The sequence below is a fragment of the Rutidosis leptorrhynchoides genome, chromosome 3 (genome assembly GCF_046630445.1).
Source record: "Rutidosis leptorrhynchoides isolate AG116_Rl617_1_P2 chromosome 3, CSIRO_AGI_Rlap_v1, whole genome shotgun sequence".
Lineage (NCBI taxonomy): Eukaryota > Viridiplantae > Streptophyta > Magnoliopsida > Asterales > Asteraceae > Rutidosis > Rutidosis leptorrhynchoides.
This window is the reverse complement of record NC_092335.1, coordinates 502,127,685-502,150,587: the sequence shown is the minus strand read 5'-3', so window position 1 is coordinate 502,150,587 and position 22,903 is coordinate 502,127,685. Positions and strand designations below refer to the sequence as shown.

The 22,903-nt window shown below is 32.4% G+C and overlaps 1 protein-coding gene across 1 annotated transcript; it reads left to right on the top strand.

The window, feature by feature from the left end:
- The first annotated feature begins 357 nt into the window (after nucleotides 1-357).
- LOC139901809 (uncharacterized) lies at nucleotides 358-762 on the top strand. Its single transcript, XM_071884485.1, has one exon. The coding sequence runs from the start codon at nucleotides 358-360 to the stop codon at nucleotides 760-762; it is 405 nt and encodes a 134-aa protein (XP_071740586.1).
- The last annotated feature ends 22,141 nt before the right edge of the window (nucleotides 763-22,903 follow it).

Below are 22,903 nucleotides of genomic sequence, written 5' to 3'. Positions count from 1 at the left end.
CCCTGAACTAAACTTTCACAATTTCCAGCTGAAAGTAATCCCTGAAATGTACATGAAATTATCATCAACTTTCAAGTTGTTATTAATTGGTGGAGAAGTCGTTGAAGAAGAAGGATAAATAAATTAATTATTACGAATAATTAATTTCATAATATTTTTAGCATTTTGTCATTTTGAACGTTTTCTATCAAGTCAATCACGAAAACCGGTAAGTTGAATTTTTACATTTTCAACAATACATTAAATTGTGTATTTACTATTGATTATTAAAATTATTAATTAATGATTAATGATTTCTACTCTTATATATTACTGAACATTTCAATTTTAATTTGTTAATTACTATGGTGAAGGATGATGACTAGTATCGAACCTAAATCGAAATTAGTTACGATTGAAGGTGGTGACGTCATGTTTGTGAAATGCGAATGTTGCGGTTTAACAGAAGAGTGTACGGTGACGTATATTGCAGAGGTGAAATCGAGTAATCATGGCCGTTGGATTTGTGGACTTTGTACGGTGGCTGTGAAGGATGAAATGGAGAAATATTGTACGGAATCTGTGGAAGAAGCATTGGAACGACATATGAGATTTTGTAAGAATTTTAAGATGAATTCGCCTCCGAAAAATTCAACTGAAGATTTGATTGGTGCTGTTAAACAACTTATGATCAGAAGCTTAGATTCACCACGATCACCTAGATCGAATTTATCATCTTCGTCTGTTCAATCGGATTCTTGTGATTTTAGTCTTAATGATTGAGCAATTATGGAATTAGGTTATGATAGTTGATGTTTGAGGATGATGATTTGAATTTGAATTATTATTATGAATAAATTTCTTTTTTATTCCTAATGAGTTGTTTGCATCCCCTATTAATAATATTAATGTATTAAGAATCCTAATATTAATTTGTTAATTGACCTATGTTTTTACCACGTTTGTATCATAACTTTTCTAGATTCTAGAATTGTTTAAAGTAATCAAAATTAAGGTTTTGCTGTATCTGGTAGAATATTTTAAAAGGTTTTGCTGTATCTCCACCTTGTTGGACTAAAAGCATTCTGGCTAAGTGAGCGACAAAGCCCACTTATAATTGGGTTTAAATATATGTTTAATATGGTAAATAGCTGAAAAATATTTAAAAAATATTTGTTTCCTATCCGGGTTTACACTTTGAGGAACAGCAACTACACACTTTTATCTCTGGCTAGCATTGAGTTTATTTTAGAAAAAATTACGCCGTTAGTACCTGTGGTTTGTTTAGATTATCACTATAACACCTAAACTTTTTTTGTATAGTTGGTACCTAAGTTTTGTTTGACTTGCGTGGTTGGTACCCCTTGCTAACTCTAGTAAAATTTTAATGGTTAATCCCTCACATGTGCCACACATGTGAGGGTAATATCGTCAATTTAATATTTTAACTCTATATAAATTCAGAGATCATATCGAACTAAGTTGTTGCAATAATTTTGTCAGACTTTTTTTAACTTTATTCAAAGGAAAGGAAAGAAAGAAAAAGAAAAATAAAAAAATAAAACCAAAAAAATAAAAGACTGAATAATTTTGTTCTCATTGCGTTCTTCCATGTATCTATCATCTTCATTTCTCCATAACAATAAAATGAAAACCATTTTAGATTTCAACAAATAACATGAAATTACGTATACCCACATGAAAAAAGCAACCCGATCAAGTTTCAATTTTTATGATTAATAATACAAATCTTGGAGACAAAAATTGAAATTGAGGGAAAATGAAAAATGGGTCTTCAGTGGATGCACAATCATCGTCATTGTAGGTGTTGAAATTGATCTCAGATTATAAGTTTTATAAGATGTTGTACAGAAAGACAGTTGTGTAAATGGGTAGTTATTTCCTATATGCTGACAGTTATTGGTAAAAGTGGCAAAATTCACAATGGTTGATATGTATGTATATTAATAGAAAAAGGTGTTTTGAATATTCCCTGTGTTCTTAACGTGTATGTTGTCCAAGAATTAAAAAAACTGATATCGCCATTCAAAGGGTATCAAATATTATGTGATTATTAAGTGGAAGTGCAAGACTAATTCTTGCATATTAGATTTAGTTTCTACAGTTGGTAGTTTCGGTTCATTGGTTGTACGGTCACCAAGTAATGACAATTTACAACAAAATCAAATTTAAAAATGTAGGGGGAGTGAATTTACAACAACAACAATTGTTACTCTTTGTGTTAAAAAATGGGTCAACTCTAATGGATAATCTGAGATAAATTTATATAGAGTTAAATTATTAAATGGACAATATTACCCTCACATGCATGGCACATCCTTCTGGGTTAACCATTAAAATTGACTACAGTTAGTCAGGGTACTAATCACGCAAGTTAAACAAAATCTAGGTATCAACTACGCAAACAAAAAAGTTTAGGTGTTGTCATGATAATGTATACAAACTACAGGTACCAACGGCATAATTATTTCTTTATTTTATTTACTTAGAATACTTTTTTTATATAATCTATTAAAAAGCGCTACTTATAAAAAATAAAATATGCAAAAATATTATTTTAGAACATCTCGAAAGTAATATGGTTTTTCTAGTTGATATATAAATTAATTAATATTTACCTTAAGAAAAATAATAAAATCACGTAATTTTTAAAATTATATTGTCAGGGAGGACCATGAAATTAAAAGAGACAAATGAAGGAATATTTATTTGAATCCTTAATTTATGTTGAAATTTAAGGGATAAATCTCAGTCCTTGAATCAATTGCAGATGATTTCTCAATCTAAGAATAAAGCCCTCGTGTTTCTCAATATAACCTGAGTTCAGAATCATGAATCCAAACAAAAACCTAAGCTTCGTGAACGTCCAGATTCGATTAACATCGTGATTTGATCATGAATTCAATTAACTTGTGAAAACATCTGATCCATAACAGCTTCAAAATCCAGAAGCAACGGTGAATATTAATGGTTTTAAGGATGAACACCAAAAATCAAAGCTGAGATCTAGGACGTTTTGGAAGATGAAATCCTTCATATAACACTCGACATTCATCATTTGATCCTGAAACACACAAATTCATTCGAATTTGATTAATCTCATAACAGTTGACTTTCCCTTCAAACCTTTGACATCAAAATTCATGCTCAATAAGTACTCTGTTTAACAATCCAGACTATAGGGTCAGACCTCAATTTGAACTTAATCAAAGTGACCATAGACAACCTTCATTCTCAGATGACCACAATAGAGCACCATACCAACAATTCCGTCATTAAGAACAAGATGTTACTTAGGCTTACTTAAGTAGTACTTGGCTAAATGAGTTTAATATTTTTTAGTATAAAGTTTACTGTTTTTTCAATAAAGTGTATATGTGTGGAAATAATGGAATGAAAAGACTTTTCTTTTTTCTTTTAAACTATAGTGTGGGACTAATATTCCCATACATTCTGTGGAGAAAGAAGAACATTGAGGACAATGTTTCTGTTGGGGGAGAATGTGGGTTAATGTGAGATTATGCTTAATGACTATACTAATCTTAGCCCATAAGAATAAGTGTTTTGATGATGACATATGCACATAACTAGAGGTGATGGTAGACATCTTGACATAAATATACAAGTTCACTAATCCGCACTTACTCTAGCAAAAGACCAAAACCAAACAAAGCTTAAAAAGAAAACGCAAGCTACACGGTTAGGTCCACGGTTGACCACATGTCAGACCGTGGAACCTTGCACCCTGATTTGCGAAATCAGGTGTGCACGGTCAACCTCATGGTTAATCGTGGGTCGACCGTAAAAGGTTATGTCCTAATTTCCACCGATTTTAGTTCGACCACTTCAGGGCATCTATAATTTATGAAACTTGTTTAAACATGCTTAGAATAGTTGCCTCCTTCATACCCAAAGGAGTTTTGGTCACTAGAACACTAATCTTAGTTAATCACACCTAATGACACCTTAATGACGATTAAAACTTGATTAAGAATAACACATAAGTGTTATAGGAAAACATGTACATCTAAATATATTTAGACATACTTAGGATGGTCATCAAGTCTCAACCAAGAGTTGCTACTTCCTTGTATATGTGTTGGACATTAATGTATTCTCATACATTAATCTTGCAAATACTACTTTGCAAGTAAAACCAACATAGCCTTAGTTTAATGTGACGACCTGAAAATTTTTGATCAAATTTAAACTTAATCTCTATCTGATTTCGACACGATAAGCAAAGTCTGTAATGTCGAGTCTCAAAATTTTTGAACTGTTTCAGTAAACCTTTGACTATTTTCGACGATTCACGAACAACTATTTGTAATATATATATATATATATATATATATATATATATATATATATATATATATATATATATATATATATATATATATATATATATATATATATATATATATATATATATATATATATATATCAGATTTGATAAGCATAATCTATTATATCAATCTCATTATTATTATTATTAATTATTATTATTAACATTAATATTAATATTATTATTTGTATCATTAAAATTATTATAATATATAATATAATATATAGATTTAAACACTTAAATTGATATTACTAGTATTATTATTAAATATTATCATTATTATTATTATTATATATTATCATTATTATTATTATTATAAAAAAATAAAAATAAAACAATTTATTAGTATTATCATTAATAATATCATTATAAACATTAATATAACTCTTAGTATTATTATTATTATCATTATTATTATTATTATTATTATTATTATTATTATTATTATTATTATTATTATTATTATTATTATTGTTGTTGTTGTTGTTGTTATTATTATTATTATTATTAACAGAATTATTATGTTATTATTAATTAATATTATAAGTATTATTATTATTTATTATTATTAATACAATTATTATTATTAATATATTTATATTTATTGTTTATTAATATTAATTATATATATATAAATTATAAAAATCAGATTCAATTATATGAATCTGTTTCACGTCCCCATCTAATCCATTTTTTCTTTCTTTTTACTCGATTCCTTCTGTCTCTAAATTCGTACGAATCACAAATCAAACAATGGAATAATCCAAAATCCGTTAGACATCTATATCATCTAAATATACAAATCTATTTCAATCAATATCTGCTTTATATTTTTTTTATCTTCTTCCTCCTGGTTTAGAATCCTGTCTGAATATTGTTACATGTCGATATCACAGATCACTACATTACAATCTCAATCAACTCTTGTAACAGCATAAATCTATTACTTACACTCTATAAATTTTGGCTGCATTTTGTGGAATTAATCAGAAAATATGAAGGAACCAAAAACCATCCTCTCTCTCTAAAATTTGATCATGAACCACCCCATGAATCACCACCATCGAGCTAGAACCACAATCCACCAATATTTATTTCGGTTCTTTCTACAACCGAGAACCTACCACCCTTTTATTTCGATCACCATCCATCACCACTGCCACCTTCTTGTTCGGTTTAAACCACCACAAACCAAATCTTCTTTTTCTTCTTCTCAAATCCACAAAGAACAACACCTTGAAACAACCGAACCTACTTGATTTGCTCGAGTCATTTGTTGCTGCTATCACCGTGAGCTACCATCACTGCAGCTGCTCGACACCCACCACATAACTAACATTTACGTTATCTGTTATTTCAAACCCATTCAAACAAAACCACGTAACCTACAACTTGTTATTTCTACTTAACCTGTCTCCACTACTGATTCATTTACTATCATCAAGCACCACGAGGCCTACAACACATCTTTGTTGTTGAAAGCTACTCCTATCTTTTTCTTCCCTTCCTGCTGTAAACGACCAATCAAACAGCATTATAGCTGCTGTACGCGTACAATTTAGAATCCGCTGATATTGATGATAGTGATCACTAAAGGTAACATTGAATAATAGAGTTGATTCATAAAATGATGATTTTTTTTTATAATATGATGGCAACTAGAGAAAATGACTAAAAGTTGATAAAGGAATGAAAAGTTGAGGTTATTTATTACTTGTAGTGACCCGAACTTTTCCATGTTTATATATATTAATTGAGATTGATATTTACATGATTAAATGTTTCCAACATGTTAAGCAATCAAACTTGTTAAGACTTGATTAATTGAAATATGTTTCATATAGACAATTGACCACCCAAGTTGACCGGTGATTCACGAACGTTAAAACTTGTAAAAACTATATGATGACATATATATGGATATATATATATATATAGTTACCATGATACTATGATAAGTAAACATATCAGTAAGTATATTAACAATGAACTACATATGTAAAAACAAGACTACTAACTTAATGATTTTTAAACGAGACATATATGTAACGATTATCGTTGTAAAGACATTTAATGTATATATATCATATTAAGAGATATTCATACATGATAATATTATGATAATATAATAATTTAAAATCTCATTTGATATTATAAACATTGGGTTAACAACATTTAACAAGATCGTTAACCTAAAGGTTTCAAAACAACACTTACATGTAACGACTAACGATGACTTAACGACTCAGTTAAAATGTATATACATGTAGTGTTTTAATATGTATTTATACACTTTTGAAAGACTTCAATACACTTATAAAAATACTTCTACTTAACAAAAATGCTTACAATTACATCCTCGTTCAGTTTCATCAACAATTCTACTCGTATGCACCCGTATTCGTACTCGTACAATACACAACTTTTAGATGTATGTACTATTGGTATATACACTCCAATGATCAGCTCTTAGCAGCCCATGTGAGTCACCTAACACATGTGGGAACCATCATTTGGAAACTAGCATGAAATATCTCATAAAATTACAAAAATATGAGTAATCATTCATGACTTATTTACATGAAAACAAAATTACATATCCTTTATATCTAATCCATACACCAACGACCAAAAACACCTACAAACACTTTCATTCTTCAATTTTCTTCATCTAATTGATCTCTCTCAAGTTCTATCTTCAAGTTCTAAGTGTTCTTCATAAATTCTACAAGTTCTAGTTACATAAAATCAAGAATACTTTCAAGTTTGCTATCTCACTTCCAATCTTGTAAGGTGATCATCCAACCTCAAGAAATCTTTGTTTCTTATAGTAGGTTATCATTCTAATACAAGGTAATAATCATATTCAAACTTTGGTTCAATTTCTATAACTATAACAATCTTATTTCAAGTGATGATCTTACTTGAACTTGTTTTCATGTCATGATTCTGCTTCAAGAACTTCGAGCCATCCAAGGATCCATTGAAGCTAGATCCATTTTTCTCTTTTCCAGTAGGTTTATCCAAGGAACTTAAGGTAGTAATGATGTTCATAACATCATTCGATTCATACATATAAAGCTATCTTATTCGAAGGTTTAAACTTGTAATCACTAGAACATAGTTTAGTTAATTCTAAACTTGTTCGCAAACAAAAGTTAATCCTTCTAACTTGACTTTTAAAATCAACTAAACATATGTTCTATATCTATATGATATGATAACTCAATGATTTAAAACCTGGAAACACGAAAAACACCGTAAAATCGGATTTACGCCGTCGTAGTAACACCGCGGGCTGTTTTGGGTTAGTTAATTAAAAACTATGATAAACTTTGATTTAAAAGTTGTTATTCTGGGAAAATGATTTTTATTATGAACATGAAACTATATCCAAAAATTATGGTTAAACTCAAAGTGGAAGTATGTTTTCTAAAGTGGTCATCTAGACGTCGTTCTTTCGACTGAAATGACTACCTTTACAAAAACGACTTGTAACTTATTTTTCCGACTATAAACCTATAATTTTTCTGTTTAGATTCATAAAATAGAGTTCAATATGAAACCATAGCAATTTGATTCACTAAAAACAGATTTAAAATGAAGAAGTTATGGGTAAAACAAGATTGGATAATTTTTCTCATTTTAGCTACGTGAAAATTGGTAACAAATCTATTTCAACCATAACTTAATCAACTTGTATTGTATATTATGTAATCTTGAGATACCATAGACACGTATACAATGTTTCGACCTATCATGTCAACACATCTATATATATTTCGGAACAACCATAGACACTCTATATGTGAATGTTGGAGTTAGCTATACAGGGTTGAGGTTGATTCCAAAATATATATAGTTTGAGTTATGATCAATACTGAGATACGTATACACTGGGTCATGGATTGATTCAAGATAATATTTATCGATTTATTTCTGTACATCTAACTGTGGACAACTAGTTGTAGGTTACTAACGAGGACAGCTGACTTAATAAACTTAAAACATCAAAATATATTAAAGTATTGTAAATATATTTTGAACATACTTTGATATATATGTATATATTGTTATAGGTTCGTGAATCAACCAGTGGCCAAGTCTTACTTCCTGACGAAGTAAAAATCTGTAAAAGTGAGTTATAGTCCCACTTTTAAAATCTAATATTTTTGGGATGAGAATACATGCAGGTTTTATAAATAATTTACAAAATAGACACAAGTACGTGAAACTACATTCTATGGTTGAATTATCGAAATCGAATATGCCCCTTTTTATTAAGTCTGGTAATCTAAGAATTAGGGAACAGACACCCTAATTGACGCGAATCCTAAAGATAGATCTATTGGGCCTAACAAACCCCATCCAAAGTACCGGATGCTTTAGTACTTCGAAATTTATATCATATCCGAAGGGTGTCCCGGAATGATGGGGATATTCTTATATATGCATCTTGTTAATGTCGGTTACCAGGTGTTCACCATATGAATGATTTTTATCTCTATGTATGGGATATGTATTGAAATATGAAATCTTGTGGTCTATTATTATGATTTGATATATATAGGTTAAACCTATAACTCACCAACATTTTTGTTGACGTTTTAAGCATGTTTATTCTCAGGTGATTATTAAGAGCTTCTGCTGTCGCATACTTAAATAAGGACGAGATTTGGAGTCCATGCTTGTATGATATTGTTTAAAAACTGCATTCAAGAAACTTATTTTGTTGTAACATATTTGTATTGTAAACCATTATGTAATGGTCGTGTGTAAACAGGATATTTTAGATTATCATTATTTGAAAATCTACGTAAAGCTTTTTAAACCTTTATTGATGAAATAAAGGTTATGGTTTGTTTTAAAATGAATGCAGTCTTTGAAAAACGTCTCATATAGAGGTCAAATCTTCGCAACGAAATCAATTAATATGGAACATTTTTAATCAATAAGAACGGGACATTTCAGTTGGTATCAGAGCGTTGGTCTTAGAGAACCAGAATTTTGCATTAGTGTGTCTTATCGAGTTTGTTAGGATGCATTAGTGAGTCTGGACTTCGACCGTGTTTACTTGAAAAATGATTGCTTAACAAATTTTGTTGGAAACTATATATTTTTAACATGTGAATATTATGTGATATATTAATCTCTTAACGCGTTTGATATTATGTGATAGATGTCTACCTCTAGAACAAGTCCCATTGACTCACCTAATAATAATGAAGAGTCAAATGTAAATTGGAATGATTCGTGGACTGATTCACAAGTTCCCGAAGAGGAACCGGAAGAAGAGTCGGAACCGGAAGAAGAATCGGAACCGGATGAAAAAATAGAACCGGTGGGGGAAATAATAAAACGGTTAAGTAAAAGAAAATCCTCAACCAACCGACCAAGGTTAATTATGGTCAATGGTGTTTCCGTCAAGGAAGCAAAATATTGGGAGGATTACCAATTCTCCGATGAATCGGATTCCGACGAGAATTCCGATGATGTTATAGAAATTACCCCAACTGAATTTAAAAAGGCAAAAGAAAATAATAAGGGAAAGGGCATAAAAATAGAGAAATCTAATTCCAACCCCGATGAACTTTATATGTATCGTCAACCCCCGAAGTCCTTAGGTTGTAACAATGACCCGGGAACCTCTAAACCACCAGGTTTTTCTAAACCAATGTGGAACACGACGGCTCGTATTAGGGGAACATCATATATCCCTAGAAACTTGGCAAAACGAACCAAAACCGAAGAAGAAGAAACAAGCGAGTCGGAATAAGATAGTTGTATTCGTGTGGTGTAATATATGTAATATAGTGTGCTTATGCTTTATGATATATGTAAAAATTGCTTGTATTAATAAGTATTTTTTTTATGAATCTAACTCTTGTCTATTTTACAGTATAAAAACACAAAATGGATAGACAACCCAATATTTTAAGAGACCTACCCGGAGACATGATTGATGAAATCTTGTCTAGAGTCGGTCAGAATTCTTCGGCACAACTATTTAAGGCGAGATCAGTTTGTAAGACATTCGAAGAACGTTCCAAGAATGCCTTGGTTTATAAAGGCTTTCGTTCGAAAGATGGGGGATATCACATTGGGAAATCCATAAGTTACGATGTGTTTACTTTGACGCATATATTGCGGGGAACCCGAATGCTATTTTACGCAATGGGTTAAGAAATTATTTTGACTCAATATATCCGAATATTGGACTTCGTGATTTAGAAAAAGCGGCTAACATGCAACATAAAGAAGCATGTTATGCTTACGGATTAGTAATGTTCGCTTCTCACCAAAGTGAGAACAAGAACATCGGGCTACAACTATTAAACAAAACGTTCCCATAAGTGACGGAGTCGGTAATTGGGGTAAGAAATGAGATTTTTAGATTGTTACGGGACTGTTGGACATTACGTAACCCTCGTCCCTTTGACGACGTTACAACACGCTGTCTTATCAACGGCCATAACGGTTATGTTCCACAAGACCAAGGATGGGAAGTAATCCTAGTAAAACCAGAATGCATGACTTGTTTCTGGACGTATGAATTACGTGTCTTTATTGCCTTTGCTGAACGACTTGTGTACTAGCTAGAATTATCTTCACAACCATCTTGTATCAAATTTATTGTGTGCTATATTTCATGCTATATGTAAAATAAGCGGTATTGTAAGTTTGTAAAATATTGTGTAAAAGTTTGAACGCGAAATATTATTATAATCAGTTTTTCATATAGAATTGTAGTAGTTGAATTGTATATTAGCTACTAAGTATGAACTTAACGGGTAGGTACTACCCGAATTTAAACTTATAAAACGCTAATATGAAGAAAAAGCTTTTATAGAATTGTAGTAGTTGAATTGTATATCAGTTTGTAAGACATTCGAAGAACGTTCCAAGAATGTCTTGGTTTAAAGGAGACTTTCGTTTGAAAGATGGGGGATATCACATTGGGAAACCCATAAGTTACGATGTGTTTACTTTGACGCATATATTGCGGGGAACCCAAATGCTATTTTACGCAACGGGTTAAGAAATTATTTTGACTTAACGTATCCGAATATAGGACTTCATGATTTAGAAAAAAGCGGCTAACATGCAACATAAAGAAGCATGCTATGCTTACGGGTTAGTAATGTTCGCTTCTCACCAAAGTGAGAAAAAGAACCTCGGGCTACAACTATTAAACAAAACGTTCCCACAAGTGACGGAGTCGGTAATTGGGGTAAGAAATGAGGTTTTTAGGTTATTACGAGACTGTTGGTCATTACGTAACCCTCGTCCCTTTGACGACATTACAACACGCTGTCTTATCAACGGCCATAACGGTTATGTTCCACAAGGCCAAGGATGGGAAGTAGTCCTAGTAAATCCAGAATGCATGACTTGTTTCTGGACGTATGAATTACGTGTCTTTATTGCCTTTGCTGAACGACTTGTGTACTAGCTAGAATTATCTTCACAACTATCTTGTATCAAAGTTATTGTGTGCTATATTTCATGCTTTATGTAAAATAAGCAGTATTGTAAGTTTGTAAAATTTTGTGTAAAAGTTTGAATGCGAAATATTATTATAATCAGTTTTTCATATAGAATTGTAGTAGTTGAATTGTATATTAGCTACTAAGTATGAACTTAACGGGTAGGTACTACCCGAATTTAAACTTATAAAACGCTAATATGAAGAAAAAGCTTTTATAAATGAGTTCATATTATGCTATGAAATACTATTAACTACTCTTAATATTCTGTATGATTAACTTGTTCCATTTGACTATTTTGAAGGAAATGGCACCGACTACTCGACACACCGTGAATATGAATGAAGAGGAATTCCGTACTTTTCTAGCTTCAAACATAGCCGCAGTACAGGCTGCGCTACATACCAACAATAACCTTGGATCTAGCAGTACATGAAATCGTGTAGGATGCACCTACAAAGAATTCACTGCCTGCAAACCTTTGGAATTTGATGGAACCGAAGGACCGATCGGATTGAAAAGGGTGGACCGAGAAGGTCGAATCGGTGTTTGCCATAAGTAAGTGTACTGAAGAGGACAAAGTGAAGTACGCTACGCATACCTTCACAGGTTCTGCATTAACATGGTGGAATACCTATCTAGAGCAAGTGGGACAAGACGATGCGTACGCACTACCGTGGTCAGCATTCAAGCACTTGATGAACGAGAAGTACCGTCCCAGAACCGAGGTCAATAAGCTCAAGACAGAACTTAGAGGGTTACGAACCCAAGGATTTGATATTACCACGTATGAAAGACGATTCACAGAATTGTGCCTATTGTGTCCGGGAGCGTTCGAAGATGAGGAAGAGAAGATCGACGCATTTGTGAAAGGATTACCGGAAAGAATCCAAGAAGATATAAGTTCACACGAGCCCGCCTCCATACAACAGGCATGTAGAATGGCTCACAAACTAGTGAACTAGATTGAAGAAAGAATTAAAGAACAGACTGCTGAAGAGGCCAATGTGAAGCAAGTCAAAAGAAAGTGGGAGGAAAACGGTGATAAGAATCACCAATACAACAACAACTGCAATTACAACAATAATCGCAACAATTATCCCAACAATCGCAACATCAATCGCAACTACAACAAACGACCCAACAACAACAACAACAACAACAACAACTACAATAATCATCCCAACAACAATAATAACCGCAACAACAACAACAATCAGAAGCAGCTATGCCAAAGGTGTGAAAAGTATCACTCGGGGTTCTGCACCAAATTTTGCAACAAGTGTAAAAGAAATGGTCATAGCGCGGCGAAGTGTGAGGTCTACGGACCAGGGGTTAATAGAACGAAAGGAACAAATGGTGTCAAAACGAGTAATGGCGGAGCAAGTAGTGTCGGAGCAAGTTATGCCAATGTAGTTTGTTATAAATGTGGAAAACCGGGCCACATTATTAGAAATTGCCCGAACCAGGAGAACACGAATGGACAAGGCCGCGGAAGAGTTTTCAATATTAATGCGGCAGAGGCACAGGAAGACCCGGAGCTTGTTACGGGTACGTTTCTTATTGACAATAAATCTGCTTACGTTTTATTTGATTCGGGTGCGGATAGAAGCTATATGAGTAGAGATTTTTGTGCTAAATTAAGTTGTCCATTGACGCCTTTGGATAGTAAATTTTTACTCGAATTAGCAAATGGTAAATTAATTTCAGCAGATAATATATGTCGGAATCGAGAAATTAAACTGGTTAGCGAAACATTTAAGATTGATTTGATACCAGTAGAGTTAGGGAGTTTTGATGTGATAATCGGTATGGACTGGTTGAAAGAAGTGAAAGCAGAGATCGTTTGTTACAAAAATGCAATTCGCATTATACGAGAAAAAGGAAAACCCTTAATGGTGTACGGAGAAAAGGGCAACACGAAGCTACATCTTATTAGTAATTTGAAGGCACAAAAACTAATAAGAAAAGGTTGCTATGCTGTTCTAGCACACGTCGAGAAAATACAAACTGAAGAAAAGCGCATCAATGATGTTCCCATTGCAAAAGAATTTCCCGATGTATTTCTGAAAGAATTACCGGGATTACCCCCACATCGATCTGTTGAATTTCAAATAGATCTTGTACCAGGAGCTGCACCAATAGCTCGTGCTCCTTACAGACTCGCACCCAGTGAGATGAAAGAACTGCAAAGCCAATTACAAGAGCTTTTAGAGCGTGGTTTCATTCGACCAAGCACATCACCGTGGGGAGCTCCTGTTTTGTTTGTCAAGAAGAAAGATGGTACATTCAGGTTGTGTATCGACTACCGAGAGTTGAACAAACTTACCGTCAAGAACCGCTACCCACTACCGAGAATCGACGACTTATTTGATCAACTACAAGGCTCGTCTGTTTATTCAAAGATTGACTTACGTTCCGGGTATCATCAAATGCGGGTGAAAGAAGATGATATTCCAAAGACTGCTTTCAGAACACGTTACGGTCATTACGAGTTTATGGTCATGCCGTTTGGTTTAACTAATGCACCAGCTGTGTTCATGGACCTTATGAACCGAGTGTGTGGACCATACCTTGACAAGTTTGTCATTGTTTTCATTGATGACATACTTATTTACTCAAAGAATGACCAAGAACACGGTGAACATTTGAGAAAGGTGTTAGAAGTATTGAGGAAGGAAGAATTGTACGCTAAGTTTTCAAAGTGTGCATTTTGGTTGGAAGAAGTTCAATTCCTCGGTCACATAGTGAACAAAGACGGTATTAAGGTGGATCCGGCAAAGATAGAAACTGTTGAAAAGTGGGAAACCCCAAAAACTCCGAAACACATACGCCAGTTTTCAGGACTAGCTGGTTACTACAGAAGGTTCATCCAAGACTTTTCCCGAATAGCAAAACCCTTGACTGCATTAACGCATAAAGGGAAGAAATTTGAATGGAATGATGAACAAGAGAAAGCGTTTCAGTTATTGAAGAAAAAGCTAACTACGACACCTATATTGTCATTGCCTGAAGGGAATGATGATTTTGTGATTTATTGTGACGCATCAAAGCAAGGTCTCGGTTGTGTATTAATGCAACGAACGAAGGTGATTGCTTATGCGTCTAGGCAATTGAAGATTCACGAACAAAATTATACGACGCATGATTTGGAATTAGGCGCGGTTGTTTTTGCATTAAAGACTTGGAGGCACTACTTATATGGGGTTAAAAGTATTATATATACCGACCACAAAAGTCTTCAACACATATTTAATCAGAAACAACTGAATATGAGGCAGCGTAGGTGGATTGAATTATTGAATGATTACGACTTTGAGATTCGTTACCACCCTGGGAAGGCAAATGTGGTAGCCGATGCCTTGAGCAGGAAGGACAGAGAACCCATTCGAGTAAAATCTATGAATATAATGATTCATAATAACCTTACTACTCAAATAAAGGAGGCACAACAAGGAGTTTTAAAAGAGGGAAATTTAAAGGATGAAATACCCAAAGGATCGGAGAAGCATCTTAATATTTGGGAAGACGGAACCCGGTATAGGGCTGAAAGGATTTGGGTACCAAAATTTGGAGATATGAGAGAAATAGTACTTAGAGAAGCTCATAAAACCAGATACTCAATACATCCTGAAACGGGGAAGATGTACAAGGATCTCAAGAAACATTTTTGGTGGCCGGGTATGAAAGCCGATGTTGCTAAATACGTAGGAGAATGTTTGACGTGTTCTAAGGTTAAAGCCGAGCATCAGAAACCATCAGGTCTACTTCAACAACCCGAAATCCCGGAATGGAAATGGGAAAACATTACCATGGATTTCATCACTAAATTGCCAAGGACTGCAAGTGGTTTTGATACTATTTGGGTAATACTTGATCGTCTCACCAAATCAGCACACTTCCTGCCAATAAGAGAAGATGACAAGATGGAGAAGTTAGCACGACTGTATTTGAAGGAAGTCGTCTCCAGACATGGAATACCAATCTCTATTATCTCTGATAGGGATGGCAGATTTATTTCAAGATTCTGGCAGACATTACAGCAAGCATTAGGAACTCGTCTAGACATGAGTACTGTCTATCATCCACAAACTGATGGGCAGAGGGAAAGGACGATACAAACGCTTGAAGACATGCTACGAGCATGTGTTATTGAGATGGCGCCGTTTGAAGCACTTTATGGTAGAAAGTGCAGGTCTCCGATTTGTTGGAGTGAAGTGGGGGATAGACAGATTACGGGTCCGGAGATTATACAAGAAACTACCTAGAAGATCATCCAAATTCAACAACGGTTGAAAACAGCCCAAAGTCGACAAAAGAGCTACGCTGACATTAAAAGAAAAGATATAGAATTTGAAATTGGAGAGATGGTCATGCTTAAAGTTGCACCTTGGAAAGGCGTTGTTCGATTTGGTAAACGAGGGAAATTAAATCCAAGGTATATTGGACCATTCAAGATTATTGATCGTGTCGGACCAGTAGCTTACCGACTTGAGTTACCTCAACAACTCGCGACTGTACATAACACTTTCCACGTCTCGAATTTGAAGAAATGTTTTGCTAAAGAAGATCTCACTATTCCGTTAGATGAAATCCAAATCAACGAAAAACTCCAATTCATCGAAGAACCCGTCGAAATAATGGATCGTGAGGTTAAAAGACTTAAGCAAAACAAGATACCAATTGTTAAGGTTCGATGGAATGCTCGTAGAGGACCCGAGTTCACCTGGGAGCGTGAAGATCAGATGAAGAAGAAATACCCGCATCTATTTCCAGAAGATTTGTCAACACCTTCAACAGCTTAAAATTTCGGGACGAAATTTATGTAACGGGTAGGTACTGTAGTGACCCGAACTTTTCCATGTTTATATATATTAATTGAGATTGATATTTACATGATTAAATGTTTCCAACATGTTAAGCAATCAAACTTGTTAAGACTTGATTAATTGAAATATGTTTCATATAGACAATTGACCACCCAAGTTGACCGGTGATTCACGAACGTTAAAACTTGTAAAAACTATATGATGACATATATATGGATATATATATATATATATATAGTTAACATGATACTATGATAAGTAAACATATCATTAAGTATATTAACAATGAACTACATATGCAAAAACAAGACTACTAACTTAATGATTTTTAAACGAGACATATATGTAACGATTATCGTTGTAAAGACATTTAATGTATATATATCATATTAAGAGATATTCATACATGATAATATCATGATAATATAATAATTTAAAATCTCATTTGATATTATAAACATTGGGTTAACAACATTTAACAAGATCGTTAACCTAAAGGTTTCAAAACAACACTTACATGTAACGACTAATGATGACTTAACGACTCAGTTAAAATGTATATACATGTAGTGTTTTAATATGTATTTATACACTTTTGAAAGACTTCAATACACTTATCAAAATACTTCTACTTAACAAAAATGCTTACAATTACATCCTCGTTCAGTTTCATCAACAATTCTACTCGTGTGCACCCGTATTCGTACTCGTACAATACACAGCTTTTAGATGTATGTACTATTGGTATATACACTCCAATGATCAGCTCTTAGCAGCCCATGTGAGTCACCTAACACATGTGGGAACCATCATTTGGAAACTAGCATGAATATCTCATAAAATTACAAAAATATGAGTAATCATTCATGACTTATTTACATGAAAACAAAATTACATATCCTTTATATCTAATCCATACACCAACGACCAAAAACACCTACAAACACTTTCATTCTTCTATTTTCTTCATCTAATTGATCTCTCTCAAGTTCTATCTTCAAGTTCTAAGTGTTCTTCATAAATTCTACAAGTTCTAGTTACATAAAATCAAGAATACTTTCAAGTTTGCTATCTCACTTCCAATCTTGTAAGGTGATCATCCAACCTCAAGAAATCTTTGTTTCTTACAGTAGGTTATCATTCTAATACAAGGTAATAATCATATTCAAACTTTGGTTCAATTTCTATAACTATAACAATCTTATTTCAAGTGATGATCTTACTTGAACTTGTTTTCGTGTCATGATTCTGCTTCAAGAACTTCGAGCCATCCAAGGATCCATTGAAGCTAGATCCATTTTTCTCTTTTCCAGTAGGTTTATCCAAGGAACTTAAGGTAGTAATGATGTTCATAACATCATTCGATTCATACATATAAAGCTATCTTATTCGAAGGTTTAAACTTGTAATCACTAGAACATAGTTTAGTTAATTCTAAACTTGTTCGCAAATAAAAGTTAATCCTTCTAACTTTACTTTTAAAATCAACTAAACACATTTTCTATATCTATATGATATGCTAACTTAATGATTTAAAACCTGGAAACACGAAAAACACCGTAAAATCGGATTTACGCCGTCGTAGTAACACCGCGGGCTGTTTTGGGTTAGTTAATTAAAAACTATGATAAACTTTGATTTAAAAGTTGTTATTCTGGGAAAATGATTTTTATTATGAACATGAAACTATATCCAAAAATTATGGTTAAACTCAAAGTGGAAGTATGTTTTCTAAAATGGTCATCTAGACGTCGTTCTTTCGACTGAAATGACTACCTTTACAAAAACGACTTGTAACTTATTTTTCCGACTATAAACCTATAATTTTTCTGTTTAGATTCATAAAATAGAGTTCAATATGAAACCATAGCAATTTGATTCACTAAAAACGGATTTAAAATGAAGAAGTTATGGGTAAAACAAGATTGGATAATTTTTCTCATTTTAGCTACGTGAAAATTGGTAACAAATCTATTTCAACCATAAGTTAATCAACTTGTATTGTATATTATGTAATCTTGAGATACCATAGACACGTATACAATGTTTCGACCTATCATGTCGACACATCTATATATATTTCGGAAGAACCATAGACACTCTATATGTGAATGTTGGAGTTAGCTATACAGGGTTGAGGTTGATTCCAAAATATATATAGTTTGAGTTATGATCAATACTGAGATACATATACACTGGGTCGTGGATTGATTCAAGATAATATTTATCGATTTATTTCTGTACATCTAACTGTGGACAACTAGTTGTAGGTTACTAACGAGGACAGCTGACTTAATAAACTTAAAACATCAAAATATATTAAAGGATTGTAAATATATTTTGAACATACTTTGATATATATGTATATATTGTTATAGGTTCGTGAATCAACCAGTGGCCAAGTCTTACTTCCCGACGAAGTAAAAATCTGTGAAAGTGAGTTATAGTCCCACTTTTAAAATCTAATATTTTTGGGATGAGAATACATGCAGGTTTTATAAATAATTTACAAAATAGACACAAGTACGTGAAACTACATTCTATGGTTGAATTATCGAAATCGAATATGCCCCTTTTTATTAAGTCTGGTAATCTAAGAATTAGGGAACAGACACCCTAATTAACGCGAATCCTAAAGATAGATCTATTGGGCCTAACAAACCCCATCCAAAGTACCGGATGCTTTAGTACTTCAAAATTTATATCATATCCGAAGGGTGTCCCGGAATGATGGGGATATTCTTATATATGCATCTTGTTAATGTCGGTTACCAGGTGTTCACCATATGAATAATTTTTATCTCTATGTATGGGATGTGTATTGAAATATGAAATCTTGTGGTCTATTATTATGATTTGATATATATAGGTTAAACCTATAACTCACCAACATTTTTGTTGACGTTTTAAGCATGTTTATTCTCAGGTGATTATTAAGAGCTTCCGCTGTCGCATACTTAAATATGGACGAGATTTGGAGTCCATGCTTGTATGATATTGTGTAAAAACTGCATTCAAGAAACTTATTTTGTTGTAACATATTTGTATTGTAAACCATTATGTAATGGTCGTGTGTAAACAGGATATTTTAGATTATCATTATTTGATAATCTACGTAAAGCTTTTTAAACCTTTATTGATGAAATAAAGGTTATGGTTTGTTTTAAAATGAATGCAGTCTTTGAAAAACGTCTCATATAGAGGTCAAAACTTCGCAACGAAATCAATTAATATGGAACGTTTTTAATCAATAAGAACGGGACATTTCATTACTAGTGCGTATCTTTTTCTTGTATGGCAGACAAACTTCTAAGCATATAGCCCACATGATTTAATAAAGTGATTTGATGATGGTAATAACATGTTGATTATGCCGTTAATTAGGAGTTATGATATGGGCATTATGATAATGATGACGAAATTACTATGACGATACATGATTATGATGATGTTAGAATGAGGCAATAATAATAAAAACATGATGACGGATAGATGAACGATGAGGAAGAGGATCGGAAAATAGATGAGATGTTATGGTGTAATACATAAAATAACGATGATGGTGATGGAATTATGAACATAACGATGATGATGTTGAAGAAGAAGTAGGATGATGATATGCTTGATAGTGATGTTTTAGAAGAAGAAGAAAATAAAAACGGGTTACATAAATATTTAGTTAGGAGTTAAAACAGAAATCAGGTTACAGAGGAATGGTTTGGTGATGTGGTCAGGGAACAATAGGTCCTGAGTTCGAAACTAGACTACTGCATATACATATATATATATATTTTTTAGAAGATGACTTGAGCTGTTGGGTCAGTTGGGCTTGGTAAATTTTTGGACTATATAACTTAATATTGTTAGGCTTGATTAAGCTATTATTGGGCTGCCATGTTCCTAACATGTATTTGGCCCGTATACTATTTGTGATGATTGGGCCGAGACCCAGTTGGTGTTTGCTGTGAAAAATGAATTAATGATGATGATGATAACTGATGATGAGATGCTAACGATGATGATATAGTAATTAGATGATGATGATGGTGGATTTAGGAAAATGAAAACAGACGAATACTGGATAAAAGAATTTAATCCGTAATTAAAACAGAAAAGATGAAATGGAGGGACGGTTAAGAGTGTTATTGGGTTAGCGGGAGGTCGCGGGTTCAAACCCGCACTTGGGCATTTTTTTAGGACTACTTCTTGAGGTAGTTATTTATTTATTTACTTATCATTATTATTATTCTTATCATTAATATCATTATAGTTATTAAAATAAATGTTAGTAATATTATTATTAGTAAAATCATTATTTTTTATAGTTATTATTATTAGTAGTATTATTATCATTATCATTATTATTATTATTATTATTATTATTATTATTATTATTATTATTATTATTATTATTATTATTATTATTATTATTATTATTATTATTATTATTATTATTATTATTATTATTATTATTATTATTATTATCATTATCATTATTATCATTATTATTTTTATTATAATTATTATTATTATAATTATTATTATTATTATTATTATTATTATTATTATTATTATTATTATTATTATTATTATTATTATTATTATTATTATTATTATTATTATTATTATTATTATTATTATTACTACTTTTACATTAACAATATTATCATAACAAATAAATATTTTCTATATAAGTGTATATATATTCCAAGTACCATAATATTACATATAATTATATATATAAAGATTATTTATATAAATATTTACGTATAACAAATTATTGATTTTAGATATAATATTAAACTATATAAATATTAACTATTTTAAATATGTACAAATTAAATATATAAGATATATAAATTAAGATATAATATATGAATTTATTTGATTACAATTATGTGTGTTAATATATACATAAATGATATAGGTTCGTGAATCCGAGGCCAATCCTGCAAATTGTTCAGTTGCGTCGTATGCATATTTTTACTACAAAATATCGTATTGTGAGTTCATTTGCTCCCTTTTACTCTTTATATTTTTGGGACTGAGAATACATGCGCTGTTTTTATAACCGCTTTATTAAATGCTTTTGAAATATATTTTAAACTGAGAATACATGAAATGCTTTTATAAATGTTTGACGCGATATGACACAAGCAAAACATTCCTCGAATGAATTATTATGCAGACAGAAGTTCTGTGGATTATTATTGAATTAGTTGAACGTTATAATTGCCACTAATTGTTTTGAATATTTCCCCTGATTATTATTGCTTGGTAACCTAAGAATTAGAAACGAGTATGGCCCTAATTCACGCGAATCCTAAAGGTAGCTACCGGGTTTAACACCCCCACCCAGAATGTTCACTAGATGGAAGAGCTAGTGGGCATGGTGTTTAGTACTTCGAAGTTTATATATTATACAGACGAGATGTTCTGTTTTGGCGATATTATTGATGCGCATTATATGTTAAGGTCGGTTACCATGTTGAGCACTGAAATCAAATTGAATGTTATGTATCGAGAGGATGATTTTTATACACAGGTTATGTGTATTATTTTTGTGCACGAGATATGTGTACGGTTATTAAAAATGGCGAGGCAACCTACGGGGGAGAAAAGGATAAGAACCTACTCTGCTAAGCATTATGAAAAATGGTTTTGTACACGAGATAGGTGTACTGTATTTAAATCTTGTGGTCTATCAAAATGATGAGTTTTATTGCTTATGATAAACCTATGAACTCACCATCCTTTTGGTTAACACTTGAAAGAATGTTTACTCACAGGTATGAAAGAAATCTTCCGCTGTGCATTTGCTCATTTTAGAGATATTACTTGGAGTCATTCATGACATATTTCAAAAGACGTTGCATTCGAGTCGTTGAGTTCATCAAGATTATTATTAAGTCAATTATAGTTGGATGTATTATGAAATGGTATGGATGCCGTCAACTTTTGATGTAAAGAAAGTTTATCTTTTAAAAACGAATGCAATGTTTGTAAAATGTATCATTTAGAGGTCAAATACTGTAGCGACCCGACAAAATCGTCATTGACGGCGCCGTTTACTTAGGTCCCGTTACTTGGTCATAAGTCTTTAAAACAACGTTTGTCCAAAAGTATGTCGCATTCATTTCAAAAGTAAAGATGTTTCAAGGTTTACAAAGTAGTTCGACAACTAGTTACATAACAAAGTTTAAAGTACAATTGAAACATATGCGACACAATTTGAAAGT